Source organism: Pelecanus crispus, chromosome 10, assembly GCF_030463565.1.
Source record: "Pelecanus crispus isolate bPelCri1 chromosome 10, bPelCri1.pri, whole genome shotgun sequence".
Lineage (NCBI taxonomy): Eukaryota > Metazoa > Chordata > Aves > Pelecaniformes > Pelecanidae > Pelecanus > Pelecanus crispus.
Window position 1 is genome coordinate 42,345,685 of NC_134652.1, and position 20,056 is coordinate 42,365,740.

Below are 20,056 nucleotides of genomic sequence, written 5' to 3' on the forward strand. Positions count from 1 at the left end.
GCTTGTGTCAGGGATAGTGTGGCCAGCAGGAGCAGGGAGGTGATTGTGCCCCTGTGCTCGGCGCTGGTGAGGCCGCACCTGGAATGCTGTGTCCAGTTTTGGGCCCCTCAGCACAAGAAGGACATTGGGGTGCTGGAGCGTGTCCAGAGAAGGGCAACGGAGCTGGGGAAGGGTCTGGAGCACAGGGCTGGTGGGGAGCGGCTGAGGGAGCTGGGGGTGTTCAGCCTGGAGAAGAGGAGGCTGAGGGGAGACCTCATCGCTCTCTACAGCTCCTGACAGGAGGGGGCAGGGAGGGGGGTGTTGGGCTCTTCTCCCAAGTAGTTAGCGATAGGACGAGAAGAAATGGGCTCAAGCTGCGCCAGGGGAGGTTTAGGTTGGAAATTAGGAAAAATTTCTTTACGGAAAGGGTGGTCAAGCATTGGAACAGGCTGCCCAGAGAGGTGGTGGAGTCCCCATCCCTGGGGGTATTTAAAAGACGTGTAGATGTGGTGCTTACAGACAGGGCCTAGTGGTGGACTTGGCAGTGCTTGGTTAGCGGTTGGACTCGATGATCTTAGAGGTCTTTCCTAACCTTAACAATTCTGTGATTAAGGACTGGCCAGTCTGGGGCCCACCTCTCCTGTTCCTTCTGTACAGCATCGTGGATGTGAGCCCTGGCTCCCACCGATGCGCGGGCGCAGTGGATCCGCGGCCCCGCACGGTTCCTTTCCTCTCCTTCGCGGCTCAGCGTGCCCGCCAAGGACGTGACCTTCAAGCACCTTTTGTTCTTCGAACCCAAACGCCCTAACGGTGCTTTAGTTTCCCAGTCACACGCACAACGCCCGGGGGGAGAGGACGAGATCAGAACCAAGCCCGCCCGCCACACGCCGTAACGTTTAAGCGCCGCTAAAACAGGGAAAAAAAAATTAAATTTCAGCATTCACAGACGCGGCCCTGGGGCGGGCTGCGCACCGCCGGCCGCCAGGGGGCAGCAGCAGTCCTCGCCGCTCTCCCCGCGGCCCGCGCTTCCCGCCCCGCGGCTGCGCAGGCGCAGGCGGACGCGAAAGGGAGCGGCGAGCGCGCCCCCCCCCCCCCCCCCCCCCCCCCGCCCCTTCCCGCCTTCCGCGGCGCGCGCCGATGCCGTTACCCGCCCGCTCCGCCCCCCCCCCCCCCGCCCGCACCCCCCCTCCCCCGCCCGGCCGCGCTCCCCGCAGCCGCCGCCCGCCCCGCGCTCCCATGGCGCTGAAGCGGATACAGAAAGTGAGTGGGGCCGGGGGGCGGGAGGGGCTCTGCCCCCCCGGGGAGGAGGGGGGGTGGTGGCGGCGGGCCGGGCCGGAGGCGCCGGCGGAAGCCGTTGCCCCCGCGTCCTCCCCGCCTGGGGCCCGTCCTTCCCCTCGCCGTCGCTCGGGTCGTGCCCGCGCTGCCCTCCCCCGGCGGCCGCGCCGCAGCCGGCCCCGCGGCGTCGCCTGAGGGGGCGGAGGTGCCCGGCGCGGTGCGGGGAGCGGCTGCTCGGTGGCGGAGGGGTGGCTCTGCCCGGTCTCCTTGCGGTTTCGGGGCTCTTCACCCTCTCGAAGCACCCCCTCCGCCCCGCGTCAGCGTTGAAACTATCCTTAAGAAACCCGCCGAGGTGTTTCCCGAGGGTGCGTGTGGCGGTGAAGTAGTGGGTGACAGGCGACGTTGTGTTAAGGGGTTACCTGTGGTAGAGGTGTGAGTAAAACCCCCGTTGCCAAAATACCGCGCTCCTGTCGCGCCTAGCTTGGTTAGCTCTCTGCGCTAAGTTTTTTTTCCACATTAGGAAGCGCTGTCAGCCCAGTACTTGAGATGACCTTTGAATGTATCCCAGCCCTAGAGTTTTTTGGATAACGTTTATAAGTGGCCAGGCTGTAATTGTGGAGTAAACGTCGAGATTCCCGTCGCTTGGCAAGACCGAACAGTACATTGCACAGTACAGACAAAAAAAGGCATTATGGATGGTAAGCAGAGAAGTTAAGCGCTGGCACATTGGCCGTGTTATAGAATACGCGGTATTTTGTTGCCGTCGACACACCGTGTTTAGTCGGTGTTCGTGCTATCCTCGTTTAGTGACCGTGATGTAATTTCTTGTTCTGGATTCCCTTTGCTTTTGGAAAACGTTGGTATTATAGAAATAGAATTCTATAATGACCCCTTGACCCTGCAGTGAGCAGGTTTGGGATACCGTACAATAGATACAAATTTGTTTGGATGGATTTCTACCAAAAGTTGCTAGTTAGGTCTCATGCTACAAATCCTGTTATGCCTTTACAGGTAATTAGGGGAGATTTTTGTTACTTCATGTCACATATTTGTTATGAAGGTTGCATTTGAACTTTATATAAAATATTAATAACTAACTCTGTTGTGCTTCTACATATTATGGGAATGCTTTGCCTCTTCTTGGCATTTTAATTTCCCCCCTTTTCTTGAATATCTCCTTACCCTCGTGCCTATAAGAAAAGGATTGTTCTGAATGCCTTCTCTTTCCTCTTCTTGTTCAGTTTTATTCTGCTAACCTGAACAGACAGAGAGAAAGTGGAAAGTCCGGTAGTCTTCTGGTATTTTTGAGATGGAGCGGTAGTTGTGATCTTCCAAATGAGGTCCTGCTAGAATAGGATTGTTCTCCGTATTTTTCTCTTGGCGCGTTTCCTGCGTAATGCTTCTTTCTGCTTTAGAGACTTCCATATAGATATTGGAAAGCCACAACTTTCTTTTTTTACTACTTTGTAAATACTTGGTATGACCGTGTGTTTATCCCATCGAACTCCCTGATGTTTCAGACTGGCTGTAAAGGTTGATAGCTGTTTGTATCTCAGGGGTAGGAAGGGATAAGATCTGGAGTAGAGGAAATGCTGTAAGGACTTCATAGTTTCAGCAAGTGCCTAGAGGAACTCTTTGGAGAACAAAGCGCTGTCAGAAAACATGGCAGTATTACTTGGGAGCTTGACGAACCAGACGTATCGTCTGAAGTTAAGCTTGGGTGGTGCGGAATTGTGCCTCAACACAATTGAGGGATTTTGCTGGCAAGCTTGAGCGTTTGCTCACAATGATTTTGATAGTATGTGTATTCAGGGTGATAGTGCCTACTGTCATCCTGGATGCCTACTAGAGGAAGCAAAGCTGTGATATGTAGAAATGTTAGTAAGCGTTTTCTGTCTCATACCTGTTGGGATTTCAATTTGTAAATAGTATTGCCATTGTGATCTGCGTAGTTTCATCCCATCTTTCGTGGATCTGTCTTGAGGGACTCCTGAAAGGAGGACAGGTTGCAGACTTCGAGATTTTACACTAATAATGGAAAGATGTATTGTGCTTGGGAGCTTTCTTAAAATACGAGCAACTGAATAATGAACAAATAAGGTGATCGTTGCAGGTGAAAGTGTATCAACGTAGTGCTGAGGGTGGAGGAGCGGTGAGGACATGAAGCCCTGCGCTGTAAGCACAGCCGTCAGTGCCACCTCCACGACAAATTCATCTCGGAGTTCTTGGAAGGACGGGGGATTCTTACTCATCTTAAGCTGAGCAGCCTGTATTAGTTTACCTTGTCAGTGCTTTACCCTGCCGTAGCATGAAAGACAGGCAGTATACTTCTACGCTGCCAAAAACTTTAGACTGCGCTCTGTGTGTGAGGTAGAATAAATATTCCTTGGGGCCAGAGTTGCTTCTCTATAGTCTGTGACACACCAATGAAAGAATAACTCATGTTTTTGTGGGCACTGTAAATTCCAAATGTTGCAAATCACGAAAACGAAACAAATAGTGTAGGTTTTAATTGGGGAGGGATATTCTGCAAAGAAGCCTTTATTGTTACCGCCTCTGGAAATTGGCATTTGTGCGAGGTAGAAAATAATTCAGGCTGACGGGTTATGTAAGTTAGCGTGTAGGTCAGTTCTGCCCATCTGCCCTCTGCAGAACTATTTTTCTGAGATTTGTATTCCGAATCCTTTGTTCACATACCTAACTGCGAGTTTGCTGTCCTTTGCTGTCCTGTCAGTTCAGTATTACAGTTGAGGAGATCGTTTGCATCCTAAATCCTATACTTCTGGGTGCTCCTCTAGTGTTAACGAGGGGTTGATGTTATGCTTGTTAATGGCTCGGGCTATTTTGAAATACGTACAAAACTGGTATTTACTTTTGTTATACTTTTGGTTTACTTTCGAGAAATGGATTTAGAAGAGATTTTGAAACCAGTGACAAACTCTTTTATGACACATTTGAAGACTGGTTTAAAAATAGCTGGTGTTTTTTATCTTGTTGGTGCATAGTGCTTGATTGTTTTTCGCCCACAACTCAGTAAGAATAGAAGCATTCAAACATCTAGATACGTCAATCAACTATATGTCTGTTAGTTTCAGTATGGGTTTTGTATATGCGTAGAGTAACAGGACATACTGACTTGAATATTTATGTTGAAAATAACTTTTGTTACTGTAAATTGACTCAAGTAAATAAAACTTTATCAATATTTGTGGTTTAGATTTTGACCTTAAACTGTTGAGACACAAGCTTCCTTTGGATGGTAATAAACACAATAAGGAAATAAACTTTTTTTGCATATGTAACATAAAATGTTTTAACTAGCTTTCAAAGCATCAGCTGTGAAATCACAGCAATGGTTTTTTTTGCATTAAAACAAGGTTTAAAAATAGAATACATACTTTATTACTAAGACTTACCTTTATGTTAGGAAATGTTATGATAAATATTTGCTTTACGTTTATCAAATTTATGAAGAACAGAGACTTCCTTAACTACTCTGATGACTGCTTTTTGGTTTGGTTTGGTTTTTTTTTTTTTTTTGGACGGATGGTTCCAGACAGCATTACTATAATAGCAGCAGCGTATGCATGGAGTTGGTAGGAAGTGAGTCTGTGGTCTACAGTGCATTTTGTGCAAGAAATGAAGAACGTAGCTGGCAAATATAAACCCCCATATTTTAAATAATGGCATGGAAAAAGGCTCTGGTTGTGCTTTTGTGTTGCTTGGAGAATTAAAATAGCTTTTAGTGATGCTGCCTGCAGTTTATTTTGGTCTTCTGGTAGTCTGCAGTCTTTTTTTCTGACTACTTTTTTTTTTAACTGAAGAAAAGGAGACATTTTTAGGGCTGCTTTTTTTTGTTGCTCATGCTCATAGCCATTGAGTGTCCATGAGTACTATGCTGAGAATACTTATCTCCTTGTTATCAAAGTACCCTTTACAATCTTGTTCCAGTAGCTTTTTAGGAGAGAAGCCTGACACGCTAATGAAGCATGTAACTGTTAAACTGGCCTTCCAGTCTTCACCAACTTTATACTTTTATGAAATACGTCCTGTATTATACTTTGACAAAGAGCACTAGTCTGCACATTCAGAAGTATTTCCAACATTTATAGCTTACCATAGCGTGTGGTTTACATCTGTTACGCTTGATTTTAACATTTTTGTCTTGTGCTGCCGACAGAGCTATTTATTCTACAGTACGTGTGGTGCAATGAAAGGTGATAATTTGGAGGCTTTGCTGTGTCCATCTCCAGTAATTCTTGTTTAGCATTTGTAGCATTATGTGAATATTCCTTTATTAGCCACACCTGGTCACGGATCCCGCTTACTTTTGTGCTCTGCTGCTGTTCTGTAGTTGCAAATAGGAGTAGTTTACTGTTGCAACCGGTTAGAGGCATAGAATTAACAGTATTCTGTTCTACTCTGTAATATTTCATATGTTTGAGAGGATTAGAAGATTTATTCCTACCACTGTCCTCAGCTTAGCTGTTTTCTCTGTAGAAGTTTATCCTGGCTGTATTGGGATAGCATGGCATGTGCTGGAGCTCTTGATAGATGATTTATGCTGTGGCATTCACCAGTGTTTGAAATAACTGATACTTCTGTTTGCATCTCTTCCAGACAAAATTTTGGTTTTGTATATTCTCATAAAAGACATTGCACTGGTGTACGCTGTAATTTGCAGTGTTGACTTTCTCTTTTGAAACTGAATCTGCACTGCTTTGAGTTACAGACGCTGTTTGTTAGCCTGTGTACGTCAAAGTTTTGCACCAGCGTTTTCTATAGCAGTAACTAAAAATACCACTGTAGACAAGGCCTTGAGAAGTAACCAGACCTGCATCGTGCAGCTACGTAGCGATAATCCCTAAAACGTGGACAAAACTGCTGGAATCAATTAATTTAAAATTACAGGGAAGTCTTTAGCGTTGACTGTGTAGTGCCTTACATGCAGTTCTCTTACATTTCTTCATGAGGTTTCAGCGCCTGGTGCTTTGTAACTCTTCAGCCTTGTCTCTTGACACAGCAAGGTTTTGGGCTTCTTGTGAAGAGCATCTTTGCTGCTTTGTATAGAGAATTCTTGAATTCAACATTTCATTCTTTTGTGAATATGTGAAGTCATGAAGCAGTTTTTCTAAATACACTTTCTCTAGAGAATCATCACAACCGTTCTGCAGTGTTTGGCTCTGGACACTGGCAAGTCAGTCTGGCTGATGGGGGACATTCTGACTATCTCCTTGCACCGTTTCAAAAGATGTAGGAAAGCTTGAAACCTAAATCTTACAGCTTTCCAGCTAATTTTGCTTTGACTATGAAGCTTAAACAGCACAGTGAACAGTATAAAGCTGAATAGTTCTTTGTTTTTATCACAGCTTGATCTGAGCTTCTGTATGTAAAAGCTCAAACTGTTAACACTGGCCAACTTGGTTTACAAAGTTTGATCATGTTACCATTTATATCTTTAAACTACATTAGCTTTACTACATTATTTCTTACGATTGGAAAATATGGCTTGAATTTGCTCTATCAGGATTTTGAAGTTTGGTCTGGCTTTATGTTTCCTAGCTGTAGAAGCGCACTGAATGTATCTGTGAATGTTGCTTTCATTTAGTGAAGTTGGTTGAAGAGAACCTTTTTTTTGTCGTTGTTAGGGAAATATTAATAACAGAAGTTGATAGTTCTGGGTCTCATCAAGGTATGATTAAAAACATGGGGTTTTTTTTATCATGGACAAATTTCAGTGCCTTTAGCCTGAACAAATTGGAAGTGTATACCTGAGGAGCTTTCCCCAGTTCTACCAATTCTAAAGTGTGTGCGTGCATATGAAAGAAAACCAATTTGTGTGGTTTTGGGGTATGTAAAGATCTTGAGGAAAGCATCTAGCAAATGAGAGTACTGTTACAGACTCGCGACTCCAGAATTAAGTGCTTGCCTAGCAGTTCACATATGCATAAAAGAATGTTTGTGTATTTTAGAGACTTTCTGAACAGAGTTAAGCTACATATTTTTCCTGTCATTGCCTTTATTTTACTAGTCAGCCATGACTGCTATAAAACTCTAGGCTTTGAGTTCTCTGTTTTGGCTAACAGTCTCATGTAGCTGCCTCTTTTTTATGGGTGTACAAGACTTAAATCTCTTGTTGGGTTAGATCTTGAGTTGCGAGTTAGAGTAGACAGTGGCTGTAACTGCTCTGTTGCTGGTAATGCTTGTTACAACTCTCGTGACTCCTGGAAATTTGAGACTTGTTGACTCCATGTACTGGCGAGGACTTGGCTTTGCATAGATTACTGGTTCTCTGTATCACTCCCTTAGTGAAATTTGAATCCTCCGATTAAAAAGGGAACTGCACTTTTAAAGGGTTTTGCTCTTGCCTTTATTAGTCAAAACCTACCCCGGAGTGTTGTTTCTGGACCAGCGTAGAATTTCACCGACAGAATAACATTGAGGGCTGACAAGTAACACTAGCTGGCAACCTGAGATATTTCGGTACATATCAAAGAACTGTCTCTTTTCTTTTAAATCGCCAAGATCGTGAGGAGTGACTTCAGAACGAGTAGTAATATTACTACTCTATTACCTGGCTGAACATCTGTTGTGGTGCCTTTCTTTGAATTCGGGGCCAAGAGCGGACCTGTAAGAAGTGTGCCTGAATTTAGGTGCCATGTCCATGGTAAATTGGGTCCCTCGAAGAGAGAACTGTGAGTTGAAATGTTTACTGGATGTCGTAAATGGATAAATATAGCACAGCAGTTGAGAAGTGCAGAGTTTTAACCTTTCAAATTGTACATAAGGTCTGATGGTGCTACGTCCACAAATTCTATACTTGAGTTAAACTTAGTTCCAATTTAAGCCTTGATTTTGGAAGTAGTTGTCTTGACTAATGGTTTTTGGGTAGAAATGTTTCCACTGTTACTCCTTATGCTAAAAGCAAGGAGATACTTGCAGACCTGCTTGTGTCTATTGTTGACTTAAAAAGTGTATGTTTTGAGTAATTAGTTGACTGATGAACAGTAGCTTAGCACACATCTTTTGGCTCATTTCAGTGGTAGTATTTACACATAATTGTTAAACTTAGCACAGTTCCTATCAGCTTAGAATTGGAAAAAGTTGTATAGTAAAACTCCAGACATCAAAAGTGGTATGTTAAATTAAACAAGGAAAAGGAACTAACGTTAATGCCTGGCTTGTTGTGCATTTGATATAGTGATGATAAATCAGATGAAAAGCTGAGCTGATTTTGTGTAACTAAATAACCATTTTAAATTATTTGGGATTGTGAGGACTTCTGTCAAGGAAACAAATCCGTTGACCTGCAAAAGCTTCTCTGAATGCTCCTCTTAAATTTCAACTTTCTTGGGGTTTTTTTTTAGTAGTCATGAAAAAAAATCATGCAGGGAATTAAATCAAGGTATGTTAAATAAGGTGCAGAGCTAATATTTTTCCTTTGTTTTCTAGTTTATTTAGGGACCTTTATGTTATTATATATCACCTCTAGGCAGACTGCAAGCATTTTATGAGCTAGTTTAACTCAGCTAGTGTACACAGATTATGCCAATACAAGAAGCTTTTGTAAATTCAAAAGCTAAAGGAATGGTTGGATTAGCACATCAGTTTCTAAATTAAGCGGTGAGTTTACAGAGAAATCAAGAAACCCTTCATTTTCTTCATTATTTTTTTCCTGTCTCTATCCAGCTGCTTATGAACTTGGCTATAACTCTTAAATACTTTTAGATATTAATTTATAGCACAGTGTTGTCTTTAGCTGCAGACCTATGTGGCAAAAATCCCTTTCAATGTGAGTGGGCATTTTAAGTGTTGATTTCTTTAAAAATACCACAGGTCTATTTAATAAAATATGTGTTCTGGCTTTTGAAGTGATGCTGCTGAGTGGTGTGTATTTTCATGTAGATGTTTTTCAAATATTTGTGTGTTTCTTACAGGAACTAAGTGATCTGCAGCGAGACCCACCAGCCCACTGTTCTGCTGGACCTGTTGGAGATGACTGTAAGGTCTTCCATAGTACATTGTCACAGTTGACCTTTTTTCGGGTAAGAAAAAGCTTGGAAAATCTCTAATTGTTGTATCTTTTTGACTTTCAGTGTTTCACTGGCAAGCGACAATTATGGGACCTGTAAGTATATAATTTGTGCTCCTTAGAAAGTAGACCTCGTTTCCCTTTTTGTTACGGAAGGATTCATTTAGGTTTCTGCAAACATGGCGGTCAAATTTGGCTGTGCTGTGTACAGGTTAAAGACAGACTGTGTACAGGGTGGTGGTGGTGTTCTTAGTAGTCTGGTACTAGTTTCTTTCTGTAACTGTTCAAAAATCTGTCCCCTTCATGGAGTTAGGGGTGCTTAATCAGTTAGGTGCAACGTTTGAATTGGCGATGTGGGCTGCCAAGTGAAAAGCTTGCTTTTCAAAGATGGTAATTTCAATTCTGGAAGATTCCTCCATCTGAAAGGAGGAAGAGTGGGTGTGATCCAGTGTTAAAGTTGGTAACTGTAAACAAGAGTGATGTTGCACAGGGTGATTTGGGGGCTTTTAGAGCTTATTTGATGGCTGCTGTGTGGCTCTGGCGAAAACATAGCCTTTGCAAACTGTAGATGGGCAATTGTGGGTACTTTTGGTTTCTGTGAGAGAAAGGCCGGCTTTCCTTGGGTTGAGGGAGATCTCTAAAGACCCCATTTAGGACTCTTGTCAAGGAGATGACATAGAAAGGACAGTAAAGCTTAGGAACAGAAAGTTTTAAAGGAAAACTGGAAAGGGTTTCCGCATAAAGGATAAAGAACAACATGACCTGAGAGAAGGGGTGTTTTATTAATACCGTGGTAAGGAGTTTGTATTCCTAGTGGTTTTGGTTTGGACTTACTAATTTGGAAAGAAGAATTTCTGGTACAGATGATGAGCTGAACCACTGCGTGAGTTGAAATTTTGAGACAATACTTAGTCCATTAAGATGCAGCAGCACGTGGTGGAGAAAATTGGAATTGCGACTGCTTTGAGGCTATTTCTGCATTTCCAGCACAGCTGCTCTGAAATGGTGAAAGATCAGTTACTAATTTGCCAGTGGTATGCTGGAGTCCATTGTCTGACTTGTCGATGGCCCGGCAGCAACTGAAATGATCGTGGCAAGTTTTTCTGTAGAATACTAATGCTTTTGCCATTTTTCTTTAACAACTGTGTTCTTTCACGTACAAAGTCATTACGACCCTTGCCCCTCTGTGCTGCTTAAAGGTGCATGGCAAAACAGCAAAGAACTTAGGAGTTAACAAAAGGTTATGTGCTGATTGCACCAATAATGTCTCTGTCCCGAATGACACTGATGACCTGAGTGAGGGAAATACTAGCACATAAATCCCAACCTAAATTCCATTTTTTTTTTCTTTGAGCTTGCAATTCACCTTCCTTATTCTGTAGCGGCAGATACTCTTTTCTTCGCTGCAGGTTCCTCAGATTTCTCTAAAGATAAGAATCAGCATGTCTTGCCAACCTTTCTCAGCCATATCTGCCAACAACAAAAGAACACATGTTAATCCTTTGTCTTGATAACATAAGGAAATAGGGATGCACATCCTGCATACATCCTGATGGCAGTATAGGGCTAAAGCTTACCTTCAGAATCCACTTCCTATGTGTGGAAGTAGGGTAACCTCTTCTCCTGTCTATGGGCATCATCAATTTGTTTTACGTACCTTACTCACAAAACCTGCCGTGACTTCGCTTTGCCTTCTGTCTGACACTGAACTTGTCTTATCTTCAGCTTATTTTAACTTTGACAAATCCATTTAGTATGCATGCGAGCAGTCCTTTCAAACCTAAGTGGAAGTACAGTGGCAATCTCTTCTGATGTTACCTAATGCTGACTTCTTAGCAGTACTTTATATAACCTGCCTTACATTGCAACACTGTCTGCATTTTGAATTTGTAAGACGACATGTCTTAGTGGACCATTTGTGACTTGACCTCTTCGATTCATCTCTAAAATGGTAATTTTTGCTCATTTCCAAGGTAAACATCTTACTTGAAAAAGTCTGCCTTTGTTTCCAGAAGAAAACCCAAAAACTTGATCTTCTGCAGCTTTGTGGAGATTGAGTTCCTGTGTTGCTGTTTTAAACTTACCAAGTAATGAGAAAGGTTTTCTTCTCCTTCCCTTAATCAGAAATGGCAGCACTTGTCTCTGTCATTTAGCATTGAGACTTTTCCCCTCACTTTTCCAGTTAATAAAAATGAAAGATTGCCTCAACAGATGACTGCAACAAAGTTATTCCTATCTATTAACTGTGTGCAACCTGGACGTAAACCTGTGCACATGTTCTCTAACAAAATGCATGTTCACAGATTTGTGCAGGTCACAAAGATGTTGTGTGTTTTAAAACTCCCTGATGTCATCATGATCAACTGAATTATGTTGGAAAATCCTACTCTTTGCAGCTGCAAAGAGAAACCACTTCTTAAGGTAAGTATGTTCATAGCTTAAGGATGGAGGAGGATCAGAGCAGCTGTGGTGTTGCACGGAGACAGCATTTGGAAGACCTGCTCTGGGTTTTGTATTTCCCTCGGTGCGGTGGAGCGGACGGATCGGCGGTTTTGTAGCTCCGCCAGTCAAACGCTGCTCCCCCTCTCCCCAGGAAGGGCAGCGCTCAGCAGCCGCGTTGCGCTACTTGCAGTAGTAGCCATGGTTGGCTCTGCTGTAGCTCTGCAGGCCGGTGGGAGGGTTCAGTTCCCTCTGCCTTTCCCCCTACACAGCCCATAGCATGCGCTGTGTACTGGGGAAAAAATGGATCTTGTAAGATACTCGCAGCTTTGGGAGGTTATCTGCGTTCAGAAGGGAAGCTCCAAAATAACTGAAACATTTTAATGTGTTTTGTTTGTTTTGTTTTTTTTTTTTTTCCCAGCCTGATAGTGCATATCAAGGGGGAGTATTTTTTCTCACAGTACACTTTCCAACAGACTATCCTTTCAAACCACCAAAGGTAAGTCTTTTCTCTCAAAACTTAAGCAATTTTTTGGTCGAAGCTTTGTTTCTGCATCTTAGTTCTTTGAGGCTTAATTTTTGGAGTTAAAACCAGGAAGGCCAGCAATAGGCTACGTGTTCATAGTGGATGAACAGATAAGACTGTACAATAGATTGTGTTGGCAGATCTGGTATGACTAGAACTGAAGAACCGATGTTGAGGTTTCCAAATGTAATAAACAGAATTCGATCTTACCTGGGTTTTATTTATCTTTTTTTATTCCAGATTGCTTTTACAACAAAAATATACCACCCAAACATAAACAGTAATGGGAGTATTTGTCTTGATATCCTGAGATCGCAATGGTCACCAGCTCTGACTGTATCTAAAGGTAAACTCACAGATTTGGTAATGGATTTGTGAAATTGCATACACTGCCATGGTGCTTTTTTGTGTATTACTGCACTGTCTAAGGGTGGCAGTGGGAACTCATTTATCCTGTGTGTTACAGAAGTGGCAAATTCCATTGGAATTCTTGTTATGATCCAAGAACTTGCACAGTTTATTTGGAGCGTCCCATTACATAAAATATGATGTGTATGGTGAAGAAATGTTCTAAAACAAGTTGAATAAGCTAATGAATGTCCAATTAGCCTGAAATGCAACTTCTGTGTTATAGCTGACTGTGCATGCAGAACTGAGGAGAAACTGGTGAAGAGAGCTTCAGAATCAAATGAATTTGGATGTAAATGGAAAACCCTGATACTGACGTGTGTGGGCTTACCTGATTGATTATTGATGGCTCTTTGGGTTGCCTGAACGTCCTTGTGTGGGCTAAGGTCTTAATTACACTTTATTTTAAAATGAGATACAATTGTTCTGGTTTGCATTCCTCTGTAAGGTGACTATTTTAAAATGTAACTGCTTTAAAAGTCATCAGTAAGAGATTTGCTAAAATATTCTAGTCCTGTAGCTAAACTTTCTCAAGTTGAACGCTGTAGATTTTTGAAACATTGAGGTTAGAGTTAAGCAGTTCTTTTGTTGTAGGCATTTTGTGTCGCTTCAAAAGCTGCTTAAAATGTGGGTGCTATCGTTATTTTTTTCTCACCCATCTTCAAAACGCTTAGGCACGCTCTTAGTCATATTACAGAAAGTTCTCATGTGACTCAAAAGGTTAAACAGTGTCACATCTTGCGAGCTCTCTAAACCGTATGTCTTTTTTTAGAACGGCGTCATTGCATTTGGTGTACAAGCAAGGAGAAAGTTGTTAGTCTTTGTCCAATGGAAATTGCTCTCTGCAAGTGCAATTGCAGTGCCTCCTTGGAAAAGCAACTTGTGCTCATGCGTAACAACCCTGTGCAGTAATCTCACAAGCTAAATAAAATCTAAGTTTCATACTGTTTCCTGATGTAGTCACTGAAGACATGAATTACTATTGTGTGTAACTTTCCACAGAAATTGGTTGATTGTTTTATCGCTGAGAAAAATGTGTCTTGTTTCTAGTTATTTAGAAGGTATTTAGCAAATGAGAGTTGGCACTTACATCATGTTTAACACTTGGCATTTACAACTGAAAACTCTTTAAGTTTTCAGATCTTCAGCACTTTTCTGTGTCTTTACTTGTTGAGCGTTCCTTCAGTTATAAAGAGGAGCAGTCTGCTGGTCTTAACGTGTTCTGATTTGACGTGCTTTTAACATGCTTGCACACTGTGTATTTCATAAACTGGGAATTAGCTCAGTGGCTCATGGAATTTTCTCCTTTACAGTTCTTGTTTCCCTGAATGAAAGGATTGCAACATACTGATAGTACCTCTGATTGGTGTGACCAAGTATTCTAACCTGATTCTCCTAATATGACTGGTGTATTTGGCACTTAATAAAATGAAGTATGTCGGTATGAAGTGGTCGAACTTGCTACAGCTGAAAATAGGTGTTAGTCCGGGCTCTTTTGTGACAAGATAAAGCAAGGGAAAAAAAATCATATTCTACAGCAGATTCTCATTGTAGCATCAAATTCCCTTTCACGACGTGTTTAGAATTGTTTAACTCTGTACTCTCATATTCATATTAGTTTTGAGTGTAAAAATAGAAATTTCGTGAAACATATGGACTGGAAATGTTAGAAAAATCAAATATCCTTGGTTCAATACCAGGAAATGAATATGGAATTATAAATGAATACCTGCATATAATACTGATGAAGTATTTTCCCAAAATGGAAGCTGCACTTCTGTCAAATGGAGTGAAATATTCATATGAAAGAGAGAATAACTGTTAGCACAGAGGTGGAGAAGGACATGCACAAATAGAGCATTGCATGGCAGGGTAATATTAACATTATTAATTATCTGAAATAATTGTAGATGGAAGAGCTTAGTTTGAAATATTTATAGGCAACTGTGTAGTCTGTAGTTTGTTTAATGTTCATAGGTTAAAACATGGGAGAGAGATCATTACAGAAGGTGCAGGACCATGGGTTGCAAGTTCTCTAGGCTAGTAGCAGGCATTGTTTACATAGGACCTAGAAAAATGACGCTGTGTAAACATTTTTGAGCAGAACTTCTGTGTGAAAGCTTAATACTAATATGCATTCTCTTTCCGATCTCCCTTTGACCACCCTCCTTCAGTGTACTGGAATATATTAAAGGATTGTAGATACAAAGCAAACTAACTTGTTTAATCTAGTGTCTCTTTTATTTAGTTTTATTGTCCATATGCTCCTTACTTTGTGATCCTAATCCAGATGATCCTTTAGTACCGGATATTGCACAGATCTACAAGTCAGACAAGGAAAAGTGAGTATAACATATACGTATTTGTGTGTGTGGTACTTGCAGATGGTTATCTGCTATGCACCTTCTATCTTAACTTGTAAAGATACTCTTTTCCTAGATTTCTACAGGATTAGATGTTCAAATCTTGAAAATATCGATCAGTGGAATGGCAAGCAGGAAACTCGTAGTTGGTAATAGTAACAAAACGTTGGTAGGCGTACACAGCTGGTGGATACTTACTATTTTTTTATACTTTGTTGCATAAAACCTTTGCACTTTTGTGTTGCATGAAAAATCATTTCCCGGATACGAATTATTTGTTGCTGCTGTGATCCTCTGGTTGTAAAACCTGTGCCTTTAGTAAGATGTTAGGCGCGAGTTCTTTGTACATAATTTTGTAAATGTAGGATAGACTCATATTCAGCTCTGTTTAGCGCTAAGAACCATTGTCACATTTATTACAATTTGCAGCATCTTACAGAGAAAAAGAACCTCCTTTACTTTCTGGAAGAGCTGTAGAACTTGCAGGAAGTTTCTGATTTTGGGTAGGTAACGTGGACAGCGCATAACTGAAGCACTATGTGCTTCTGGACCAAACCTGATTTTGATTTGAGGAGTTTGAACTCTAAAAGTACTACACTGCCTGAAACATCTATGCTGGGGTCTTTTACTTATAGTGTGGAACGACCTGGATTTCCCAAAGTTCAGTTTTGAGGCCTGCTGACTCCTTGTTGGACATCACTCCTAAGGAGGGTTTTGAAATACTGTCTTGTAACTACCTACACGGTGAACCCTCACACCACCAGATAACAGGATTTAGGTGTTGCTAACAAGCCCAGTGCTTGGCATAGCAGAGTTTTTCTAGAGCAGTGTCCCTCTAGAGTGACTCCTTTTGCCACTCAAATTTTGAATAGTGAAATTTACGGGTATCTAAGCAGTGATGCGTTGAGTTCTTAAGAGTTTGTTGTGGGTGGCAGGAAGCTCAGGCCCTTTATTCTGCCGATAAAACCGCATGATTTCCAAAGGGTTCCACGGAGGAAAAACTACCGGTGTGAGATTTTCCACCTTTGCTGCTTTCTGCTGATACATCAGCTACCTGCTTCTCCTGGGCTTACAAACTTTAAAAACTTTATGCATGGAAAAGGTTACAGAATGGGTGATCCAGAAAGGAAATACTTTGCTTACCACTGGGAGATGCTGTTGAGCTCTGCTGCTGTAGGTGCTTTGAGTGCGATCCAGCATGTAGTCTGCAGTCTGTCGGCGTGGCCTGAGCCGTCTTCTGTAACAGGGCTTTAGCACCTGTGGGTTTTCTAGGTGTGTGTGGCATTAAGAAAGACTGAAACACAAGATCAATTTAGGATAGTAACGAGTAGGAGTCCCTAAGGTTTTCCAAATACATCCAGTCCTAATTTGCCCAGAATGGAATAACCTTCTCCCAAAATGAATGTGTCACAAATTTTCTGGTGGCCTATTAAATTAAATAGTTGTAGCCATGCAGCACATTGATCGACAGCCTAACCACCACTGGTTATCTGGCTACTTCTTCAAGCTGTGGAAAAGGTTATTATGGATTTAGTTTGGGGCAGGCTTTTTGTCCTTGGCACTTAAGCTGCTTTTTGGTAACCTCGCCGTTAACTATTTTAATTGTTAGACTCTTTGTGTCAGATTCAGTGGAATGTTTGTGATACCCAGAAGAATTTTTGACTTTCTGACTAACTGTCAGTTCCGGTTAACTGACTGAGAAATTGTTTGGTACCTATTTTTTTAGTACTGAGCCACTGAAGACTTCTTGCAGTGCATGCTAGGGGCCTGCGGTTCGTCACGTACCACAGGTCCATGAAGATTTGAGTTTTGCTTTTCCCTTGAGGACTGGATAGAGGAGGAGTGATGTAGAAGTCACATGGAAGCCTATGGTCTAGTATTGTTCTCCCTAGAATAAGAATTACTAAAATGGCCTTTTTCTGACAGTTTGATGTCTGATGCAATCAAATCGCGTAGGCCACTTCTGAAGTGCTTGAACTCTGTGGCTTGTACTGCAAAGCAGTAGCATTCAAGTTGAGGACGTTGTGCCTCAGCGTCTGCCCATTTGTGCCTCAGCTTTTGTCCATCCATCTACTTAATAGTCATCTCAGCAGCTGTGCCTCCTCTTTTTGAAGGAAGCGGACAAGGGATACTTCTCTATCTCCAAAATGGTGAAACTTAATCATTGCTGGAGAAAGTGAGAGAACGTGTAGTCTTGACTATAGCTTTATCTTATGCTGATCACCTGTTAATTTCTTTTTTAATCTCAGCTTCAATCTAGGAAATGAAAGATAATGGCTGGTTACCCCTGAGCATTTATCTATGGGTATTTTACCATAAGTAAGAATCCAAAGCCTTGTACGGTAGCATATTCTTAAGAACAAAACCGGTTAGTACGTAAGTTGCTATACTGATCTTAAGAAATGGATTTAAAAACCTGCCACCGTTTTCTCTGGAGGACCCAGAAGAAAGTGAATCTAGTCTGAAGAGAATGTAACAAATGTGAGGACCAGAGGGGAAGTTATGGACTCTCTAAGGACATTTACCTTTGTGAGTGCTAGTGAGCTTCGTATCAGAAGGAAAAGACCCAAGACTTAAAACCTAGTCAAAAACGCTGTTCAGGAAAATTTCCTTTCAGCTTCTGAAATGCAGAATGGAGAATTAAAAAAAAAAAAAAAAATCATCACCATGCCTTCTATCCCCACCCTTTCCAAAACCAGTTAATTATACTGAATTTTATGCAACTAAAATGTGTGAACTTTGTCAGACTGTTAATAGCATACGCATTTAGGAATAATTGACAACATGTTCCTGTGAAGGTACAAATAAGGGAGCCAGTTGTGAAATGCAAATTAAGTGTGCACAATGACGCATTTTAATACAAACCTGCAAGACCGGTTTTGAGTCTAAATAGCTTTGGTAGGTAGCCTTAGGAACGGAATGTACAGTGGGTATCTACTTCTTAGCTTTTGGACTATTTTAACGTTATTTGAATCAACGCTAAGAGGTGAAAAGCTCAGTAACACCTGTATTAAGTAAATATGTGGCTCTTGTCAGTGTATCACTAACAGCTCTTCACTGTAATGCCTTCTTTCTGCACGTACAGATACAACAGACACGCGAGAGAATGGACTCAGAAATATGCAATGTAAACTTGTGAAGACTTTTTCATATACCACAGAGTACTGTAAATTCTAGGCTTTTTTCAAAATTAGACGGAAACGGAGCACAGTTTACTGTTTCGCTGTCTCATGATGCCCCTTGAATTTTTTTCACCCGTGTAAAGTGTGTTTCTGGAGCAAGGGAGAGCAAAACTTCCAAAATAACCTTATGACTGCGATAAGAATATTTATCCTCTTTGTATGCTTTGCAGAAGACATTTATTACAGTTTTTAAGGTTGGACATCTGCATCTTCAGACTACGAGATCCATAATGCAGCTGTAAAGCAACCAAATTATTTTTGCTGGAAAAAGTAGCTGGTTGTATGTGATGAATACCGTATGTGTGTCCTTAAAGTATGTTGTCCGTTTCATAAGTGTGTTCAAATTTCATTTTGTTAGTTCACTTACATAATTTGTATTTTTTTTACTGTATAGACTAAATATTTTATTTACCGTGTAAGTCATTTCATTTTAGACTGACTTGCTTGTGCACAGTATTGACGAGATACAACTGCTAGTAATGAAAATAATTGGAGTATCCCACCCGCTTAGGATATTCTAAAGACTGACTGCAGATTTCTTAAAACCTGAAATGATCTTTGCACTGTAATTCTTTGTAAGCTGATTATGGAGAAACACTTGGTTTTGATTCTGTTGCATACTTGACTTAATTTTATTGCAATGTGAACTAATTGCACTGCTATGTAGAAAGATGTGTAACCGTTTTGTTGCTATTCACGAATGATTTTTGACATGTGGGCAACATAACACTATCACAGACCTTTTACAAATCTAAATGTAGCCTTTTCCATATAAATAAAATGCATTTTCTACTACTCGTCTTGGCTTTTTTTAAAACCATGCCTATCCTTAAAGTGCTTGTTCTAACATTAGAAATCAAAATACTAAGCGTGCGTGTGTCTTGTAGACAAAAGGGAGAAGCAAGCCATGCATACGTAGAGCTGTGGTGCAATTAATTTTTATCCTAGCTTTAGCCTAATTTATTGAGCGTGCTATGCCCGTTGTTTTACATAGGATTTCAGCTAGTTTAAGGACACGTTGCATCTCTGTTCATTTAGGGAGGAAATAGCCGCGAGTATTTGAACATCAAACGCTTCGGTTAAGGTGGTGTATTTGCAGTATCAGAACATTAACAGGAAACTTCGCGCACTTGAAGCTAACTTTTCCGTTAACTGGCACTTCAGTTGCTTCAGACCGTGCACGTGGAAAACCGACAGTGCTGGAGAGGGAAAGTCTTCTTAGGAAGTAGATGAAAAGCAGAAGAATTTTGATTTCCTACCGTACGTTCTTCTTGGGTATCTGAAAATAAAAATGCGTGACTAAACTTTTTCTCTGTACCTTGCGCGTGAAAGTAAACTGACTTGCAATTGGGAAATTTGTCGTCGTAAAATACATTTTTAAGACTACAGAAATATTTGGGGTATTTTTTCTTTTTTTCTGTCATGAATGCCAAACTGGAATTTGGGTTGTGGGCGGGAAGCGTGCGCAGTAGGAGCTTTTATTCCTCCCCGTGGGATACGATCATCTTCATGCTTGCTGACTTACTGGCCCAAAGGGCACGAGCTGGTTGCGTACGGGGAAAATGGCACTTTTGTGCTACGGTTTTATCTATGATGTAATGCTGACTTTTTGAAACAAAAGCTTGATGGAGAGTGGCTCTCTTGATCTGAAAATATCCGTGTTCGCTTCAGGTTGTAAGCTGAATAAATGGGGGGGGGGGGGGGGGCGTGTTATTAGAGTGAGTGCTTCATTATACTTTAACGGGGACAGTGGGGCGGGGAAGGCACAGCCGCTGTTCATACGTGTTGCTAAAATGCCGGTAGGGAACGCTGGCCATCAGAATGCGCTCCCGGAGCTTTTATTTTCTCTAGA

The 20,056-nt window shown here is 41.6% G+C and overlaps 1 protein-coding gene across 6 annotated transcripts; it reads left to right on the forward strand.

The window, feature by feature from the left end:
• Positions 1 to 1,205: 1,205 nt before the first annotated feature.
• Positions 1,206 to 18,988, forward strand: UBE2D1 (ubiquitin conjugating enzyme E2 D1). Of its 6 annotated transcripts, none has more exons than XM_075717670.1 (7): positions 1,206 to 1,239; positions 9,192 to 9,255; positions 9,351 to 9,382; positions 12,147 to 12,224; positions 12,492 to 12,597; positions 14,908 to 15,001; positions 18,108 to 18,988. In XM_075717670.1, the coding sequence occupies exons 1-7, from the start codon at positions 1,216 to 1,218 to the stop codon at positions 18,151 to 18,153; spliced, it is 444 nt and encodes a 147-aa protein (XP_075573785.1). In that variant the 5' UTR covers positions 1,206 to 1,215; the 3' UTR covers positions 18,154 to 18,988. The 6 variants fall into 6 exon arrangements, with proteins under 6 accessions (XP_075573785.1, XP_075573789.1, XP_075573788.1 ...); XM_075717674.1 differs by lacking the exon at positions 18,108 to 18,988 and adding an exon at positions 12,886 to 13,045 and having other exon boundaries at positions 14,908 to 14,937; XM_075717672.1 differs by lacking the exon at positions 1,206 to 1,239 and adding an exon at positions 1,923 to 1,952.
• Positions 18,989 to 20,056: the final 1,068 nt, after the last annotated feature.

Coding starts and splice junctions, on each gene's coding strand:
- UBE2D1 (XM_075717670.1), top strand. CDS start 1,216: ATGGCGCTGAAGCGGATACAGAAA. Junction 12,598..14,907: donor AGCTCTGACTGTATCTAAAG/GTAAACTCACAG, acceptor TCTTTTATTTAG/TTTTATTGTCCATATGCTCC. Junction 15,002..18,107: donor TACAAGTCAGACAAGGAAAA/GTGAGTATAACA, acceptor CTGCACGTACAG/ATACAACAGACACGCGAGAG.